The sequence below is a fragment of the Pygocentrus nattereri genome, chromosome 21 (assembly GCF_015220715.1).
Source record: "Pygocentrus nattereri isolate fPygNat1 chromosome 21, fPygNat1.pri, whole genome shotgun sequence".
NCBI lineage: Eukaryota > Metazoa > Chordata > Actinopteri > Characiformes > Serrasalmidae > Pygocentrus > Pygocentrus nattereri.
This window is the reverse complement of record NC_051231.1, coordinates 13,381,102-13,388,658: the sequence shown is the minus strand read 5'-3', so window position 1 is coordinate 13,388,658 and position 7,557 is coordinate 13,381,102. Positions and strand designations below refer to the sequence as shown.

The following is a 7,557-nucleotide window of genomic DNA, read 5'->3' as shown; positions in this document are numbered from 1 at the left end:
ACTGCTGATCAACTGTACAGCTTTAAACAATGGCTGCTAAACGTTGGCTGAGAGTGAAAAGTAGGTCTGAATCAGTTTATAAAGCACTTTTTTCTCCAGCCAGTTTTAACCTAAAATTAAACTTTATTGGCAGTGAGTTATTTCAAAGAGCATAACACCGAAATTCCAGTTGTCAGTAGGAAGTAACATTTGAACATAATATGGGACACAACATTTTCTGCAGTATGTTCCATCATAATATATCAATAATATTTGCTGACATTGCAGTTATTAGTAATTTTTAGAATTGGTAATTATTTTTAGGTGTTTAGGTTTTTTTTTTGTAGGTGTAAAGATGTATTTTTTTCTGGAGCTGTAATAGACAAAAAGGGACAATTTGTATAATAAGTTTAAAGGGGAATTCTGGATTGTTTTCAGCAATATACAGAGTGAACAGTCATTCAGAGAGGTCTGGTGTGAAATGCTCTGATCTTGTTCATGGTGGTGGACCAGATGTCTGAGGAGTTTAATGCGTCTTTAAAAGCTTTTTTTTTTAAATAAACTTTAAAAGTTATTGTGAGAAATGGATATGAGTAGTCTGGATGATGACCAAGACATTGTTTTCTGATAAGAGTCTTTTAATTACATTCATAGTGTAGGGGTACATGCAGGATGTGGTGAGGCAAAATAGTCCAAATAGTTTGGCAAGTGAGGCAAAATATATATATATATATATTTTTTATAGTCCATAAAATAAAACATCAATTTCAGATTTATTTGCTCCCCAGGCGCTGTGGATAGGGCTGCCCACCACACCGGGCAAGTGTGTGCTCACTGCCCCCTAGTGTGTGTGTTCACTAGTGTGTATGTGGTGTTTCACCCCATGGATGGGTTAAATGCGGAGGTGGAATTTTCCCGGTTGTGGGATCAAAAAAGTATCACTTACTTATATGACGCATTGTCATGTGTGTGATGTGACTTGTTTGAGTTCCCTACATCTATTGCGGATGAGTTTCAGTTTCAGTCATCCTGCAAGACACTTTGCATGATGCAACTTCCAAGGTTCCAAGCATGTAAAGTAGCTTGAAAGCTTCACCTTGTAAAGCCAGACCAAAGACTTGAGATCTCTTCCCCTGAAGTCCCAACCAGTAGGAGAGCTCAGTAGGCTGTACCTTGTAATTATCAGGCCTTCAATGAAGGCCTAGAAGGCCCTGAGTGTTCCCATAGCTGAAATGAGACCTGTAGAGTTAAGTACATCATAATAAGTCTCAGGCCAAAAATGATAATGGCTCAAAATATGTTTTATATCATTCACCAGTTGGTAGATAGATAAATTTGATTGATCTCAGCTTTTCTCTGTATTCTACTCGCTACTCCCGATTGTCACGAGGACAGTTTTCGAGGTGATGGCATCAATCCAAAGACTATACACCAACAAGCATGTGTCCACTCTCTTCACAGTAAATTCATAAAACCATGTCCATCATCAGATTGTCGATCCTGAGGCAATAGCTTGCACATGTTATTTTGGCCATCAGGTTGCCTTCTGCTTCAGTGGTTGGATGGAAAAGCTTATAGCAGATCTTGAATTGCTCTCCTGGCTCATGCTGCTCCTGCTCAATAATATCCCAGTGTAAAAGAGTCTGAAGCTGCAGCGCACATGGTTTTATCAAATCTCACTGGCATCTTGATACTCAGGGCCAGCTGAATCTCTGGAACTCTGGTGCTACTGACCTCTGAGATAAGGTGATGCTTGAGATGCAGCCTTCGAGGCACAAGCACATCTTTAAACTCAGCAGCCTCCTGCAGAAGCTTGGATATTTTCTTCTTAATTGTGCCTTCTTCAATTGTGCCTTCATCAAGCCCCTTTTGGTCCGAGATGGCTTGTAGCTTTTCATGGCCCCTACTGAGACTGTTGAGGAGCTCTTCCAGAAGGGCCAGCTGGATCTTTACTTGGTTGTTGCCTATCATCTTCATCCGCTGGAACCTCCAAAAGTCGATGAGTGCCATAACTGTTGAGGAGGAGGCATGGTTATGGTCATGCTGAGAGTGATCCACTTGTATGATCTTGATGTAGAAGGAGCACCTTCTGAGAAGCTCCAGCTTCTTGTTATAGGTCTGGATAAGAGCATGAGTTAATCTTTTGGTGAGTATATGCCTTATGTGGTGTTGGATTTTGGCGGGATCTTCAATGTTCTCCATTGGGTCTGTAAAGTGGGTCTGTGTGGAAAGAGAGTGTCCTAAGAGATCTGAATCCAGCCAGTTGGTATTTCTTTTCATATCTGCAATATAAATAGCTTGGTCAGGATAGTATACTGATAACAAGAAGCTGACTCAGGCCACACCTTCAAAGAAGTAAAGTTCAAGATTTGTCGAGTTGAATAAGCTGAATTGGAAGAGATCAATCTAAGGAGAACTAAAAGCCAGTAATGAGTGACAAAAGCTACGTAATGTTGAGTGCACTTGAGATTAGTCTGTACTTGTAATGATGTTTTAGTAAGCAGACATTTAACTACTTAGGCTCTGCCAATTATTATTGCTTTTTATGGCCAATGAAAAATAAAATATTTAAAATTTATCATTTTAGAAATTCTAAATGTAAAAATAAATGTAAAAGGATATGATAAGCATTTTGGTTACTGCACAGGGCTATTCAATGTGCTGATATCTGCTCCTTGGCTTTTAAAATGCTTTAAATACATGTTTTAAACAGGATAGTCAATCCTACCACCCAGAAAATGTCATGCGGTGCAGCCACACATTTTTAAAAAATATTATATTTTAAACTTTTTTTTTTACTGCTAATGAAACATGCATGAATTAGTCTTTATACTTGAACCTTATATAAAGCTTTGCTCTCAAGCTCAAGCTCATTATATTTTAAATAAATAAACATAATAATAATAATAACACATGTCCATGGTTTTTCTGGGGTCGCACCACCTGACCTGGTAAATTCTAAAACATACTCTCAAAATTCGTTTTTTTTATATTTTCGAAAATGCTAGTGAGCTTAGCATTACAGCATGGAGTCTTCTTTATGATGCAATACCCTACCCACTCTTTCTCAAAAGCATTTCAGGATAAAGTCCTTTGTAGTCAGTTGTGTCGCTTGACATTTGAGAAATCAGAATTTAGAGACAAAAGTTTTGCCATATTTTAAAATGTAATACACTATTTTGCAACATTTAAAACATATAACCATGTCAAACTTTTTTGATGGTTTACTTAAACTGCATATATTGTATTGACATTTGAGATTTTGCAAGGCATACATTTATTTTGATGGACTGACAATGTGTTCACATAAAGAAGGTATTGTAGATAATATCATATATGTTGTGTATTTATTAAATTATAAGGAAAAAAATGCATGTTGTCATGACCCTTTCACAAAAAAACAACAACAAATCTCATACACGAGTCTTTTGTAGTTTCCTGAGGTTGATCTGACTAATGATTATAAAGTAACATGCCGCTACCCTAAGGTGTAAGAAAAACAGGAAGGGTTTGGGGGAAGAGGTGCGTTTTACAAGAAATCAGAGCCAAGAAGCTGCCACATGCAGTCAGTACGATAACAAGTCAAGTCAAGAGCTAGCGTATGACTGATGGCCTACAGTGGAATATTAGTCAGGAGGTGGAGTTTCAGGAGTGGTTGTGAAGTTGTTGCATAACTTACTGCACAGCGTCAAGCTACAAAGATCTGAACCAGCCCATACAGTTGTACACAAATGCTTGGGCCTTGCTGGTCAAATTTTATGTAAAATAAGTTAAGACACTTCTGCACCTCTGTGTAAACATTATTTTCCCTTAATTTAACAGAGACTGACAGTATACGGTGGCGTGGTGGGTAGTGCTGTCACCTCACAGCTAGAAGGGCCTGGGTTTGATTGCCTGGCCAGGCGACCAGGGTCCTTTCTGTGTGGAGTTTGCATGTTCTCCCCGTGACCGCGTGGGTTTCCTACCACAGTGCAAAGACATGTGGTCAGGCCAATTGGATATACTAAATTGCCTCTAGTTGTATGTGTCTGTCTGTCTGGCCTGCGATGGACTGGCGACCTGCCCAGGGTATATCCTGCCCCCCCCCGCAACCCTGAGGTAAAAAGCGGCTTAGAAAATGTGTGTGTGTGTGACTATATATGGGTCATGATGTTGATGATGTTGCTTGTCCAAGTCCATTATTTTCCCAAGAAATAATTTAATAAATAAATGACATATATCAAATTGTTCAACAATAGCCTCTTTTACATGAAACAATTTTCATTGCATTGACATGAATTTTATTTGCTTTTTACCTTAAAAAGTCTAAAAGTGTCAGGAAAAAATATTATAATAATGTTTATTTATTTGAGAAAATGGAAGCACAACTCAAGTTCAAGGAAAAAAGGTTTCTGTGAGTGTCTAAGTAGACGCCTGTTTAATTAGAAATTATTCAGCCAGCTCAACCAGTGAGTCAAATGGTGCAATCAGACCAGCACAGTTTAATTAATGAAATAGGCCGTTAAAAACTTTGAAGACATTCACTATGGTTAAGATATAATATTGACATAGATATAACTGCAATATATGCAGAAATAAAAATGCTGATCATGTAAAAATCATCATTTTGAAAACCTTATTTGTCATTGACCCATATATGGATTATTTAAAACTACTGACTTTGTCAATCTAAGTAGTAACATATTAATAGATACTGTATAATGTAATATAATTATTATATTAAAAAAAATTATATATATATATATATATATATATATATATATATGTATAAAATTTAATTTAATAAATAATTAATTATTTGCTAATGTGTTTTATTGTAATTTTTTATGAACAATGTTTACTGTCCAGAAAAAAAATTGTTATAAATAAAATTTTTTCACATTTTGCCTGGTACTATACACAGATTGTGAAAAAGTATTTGCCTCTTCCTGATTTTCTCTTATCTTACTAAACATAAGCCTGCTATGGTGACGCTCTCCTGCTCTCCCTGCGGCCATAAGCAATGAATGAAGGAGCAAATGCTTAAAACATAATAAATGACATCAATATCAATAATCTTTATCGGTGGGATGCTTGAATGCTCGTGTGCCAATGTTTGTAGCTTAATCGATCTGTCAACAGAAACCTGAACCTGCGGGAGAGAAATGCTCAGTCAGAGGATCCCATGTATAACGTTAGCCTACACCCATTATTCATGCTAATAAACATCATCTTATTTTACTTTTCAATTGTATTTACTGTGAGAGGAAGGAACAGACAGAGAACTATAACAAAGTTCCAACAAACAACAATGTAGAAATCTGTTTTTACACCAGCGTATTATTAATACTCCATGTATTTTTACCATGGTAGCTAGTTAGGTAGCTATGTTAGTGTCAAGCTAAGGGGTTAGCTCAGCAATATATGACATTTTTATGTCATGTCTTTTTTATATCCATGTCTTTATGGATCTTGCATTGTGCACTGGTCTGCAGTCATGTTGGAACAGGAAGGGGCCTTCCCCAAACTGTTCCCACAAAGTTGGGGACGTGAAATTGTGCAAAATCTCTTGGTCTGCTGAAGCATTAAGAGTTCCTTTCACTGGAACTAAGGGGCCGAGCCCAACTCCTGAAAAACAAGCCAACACCATAATCCCCCCTCCACCAAACTTTACACTTGGCACAATGCAGTCAGACAAGTACTGTTCTCATGTCAACTGCACAACCCAGACTAGTCCATTGGATTGCCAGATGGAGAAACGTGATTGGTTACTCCAGAGAACACGTCTCCACTGCTCTAGAGTCCAGTGGTGACGCTTTTCACCACTGCATTCGCCGCTTTGCGTTGTGCTTGGTGATGTAAGACTTGGATGCAGCTGCTCGGCCATTTTAAACCCATTCCATGAAACTCTCTATGCTGTTCTAGAGCTCATTTGAAGGTCACATGAAGTTTGGAGGTCTGTAGTGATTGACTCTGCAGAAAGTTGGCGACCTCTGCGCACTAAGCGCCTCAGCATCCATTGACCCCTCTCTGTCATTATACGTGGCCTACCACTTTGTGGCTGATTTGCTGTCGTTCCCAATCGCTTCCACTTTGTTATAATACCACTGACAGTTGACTGCGGAATATTTAGTAGTGAAGAAATTTCATGACTGGACTTGCACAGGTGGCGTCCGATCACGGTACCACACGGGAATTCACTGAGTTCCTGAGAGCGACCCGTTCTTTCACAAATGTTTGTGGAAGCAGTCTGCATGCTTGGTTTTATACACCTGCGGCCATGGACATAATTGGAACACCTGAATTCAATTATTTGGACGGGTGAGTGAATACTTTTGGCAATAAAGTGTATGCTAGCGTCAAGCTAGTGGGGTCAGCCTGGCGCTATATGGGATTTTATGTCAGCTCTAGTTTAAATACAGACATTTTTATCTCCTAACAGGCAAGCAACATTATTTACTTTATATGTCTCAGTTTTTACATAACGCTTCATTTATGAGCTTGAAGTCGTGTCTTTTATTGTGGCATTAGTCTGATAGCCAGCTAGCTTTCCGTTAAATGCTCAGAAGAGAATCCTGTTATAAAGATTATGTAAAGTGTAAACCAGTTTAAACAAGTCTGTCAGGAGCACACAGTGATTTTATGGGCTCAACTGCCATCAGAACATTTATTTCTTGAATAATATTCATGACTGGCTAGCCCTTAGAATAAGAATTATTCCAGAATTTCAGTGTGTCCATATAAGCTTTGTATGTGAATAGCCTACCGACAAATGTTTCTGCAATGGTTAACCCAGTTATCATTGTGGGTAAATACCATATTCATGTTTGTAAATGTAAGGGCATCATCCCTTTTTGGCCTTCTTTATGAATGATTACGTTGGTTATTTCAGCTAACTAAAAATCTTAGCAATACTAATAGTAAAATTCATTAGCTACTATGTCCCAGTTTCTGGAAATATAAATGTTAAAAGCCTCTGTCAGTCATTGTCTGTGTACAGCGTACTGTAAACTGTAATCCTTGGGGATGAGTTGGAGTGATCCAGAATCAATCATCCAACATCAGTATCTCACCTCATTAATACTCAATCAAATCCTCACAGCAGTGTTCCAAGGTTTGGTGTGAAGTCTTCCCAAAAGAGTTACTTCAAGAAAGGTACACCAGTAGTGGCAGATTTAGTGGTTGTGGGGCTCCAGGCAGAAGACAGGAATGGCGCCCCCTGGATGCACATTTTTAAATGCGTGACAAAGCTTCAAGAAAATGTTAGCTAGTGAAATAATCTTAAATCTAGTGTAGTCATTTTGAGGTTGTTGTAAGAATATCAGTAGATTATTCAACTTATTTCTACACATTTTCTACTTATTTCACTACACTGGCAAATCATTTTGTTTGTTTTAGGTTTGAGACATACACAGACATACACTTGAAACTGCCAGTATAGTGGGATAATGTTCTAAAAAGTAGTACAGACGTTATAATCCCATTACACTATTACAATAATAAGTATTTAGCAACCTGTAAAAGATTACTGCATTTGAATAACTTGGATTTTCCCTCTGTTCTCCTAGAAAATCACTTGATGGTCTTCATCCCCATAAT

At 37.9% G+C, this 7,557-nt stretch overlaps 1 protein-coding gene across 1 annotated transcript; it reads right to left on the bottom strand.

The window, feature by feature from the left end:
* Window positions 1–1,342: 1,342 nt before the first annotated feature.
* On the bottom strand, window positions 1,343–2,181 carry LOC108424568 (fibronectin type III domain-containing protein 11). Its single transcript, XM_037532480.1, is given in 3 exon segments — window positions 1,343–1,453; window positions 1,455–1,620; window positions 1,622–2,181. Coding segments are annotated over 3 exon segments (837 nt in total).
* Window positions 2,182–7,557: the final 5,376 nt, after the last annotated feature.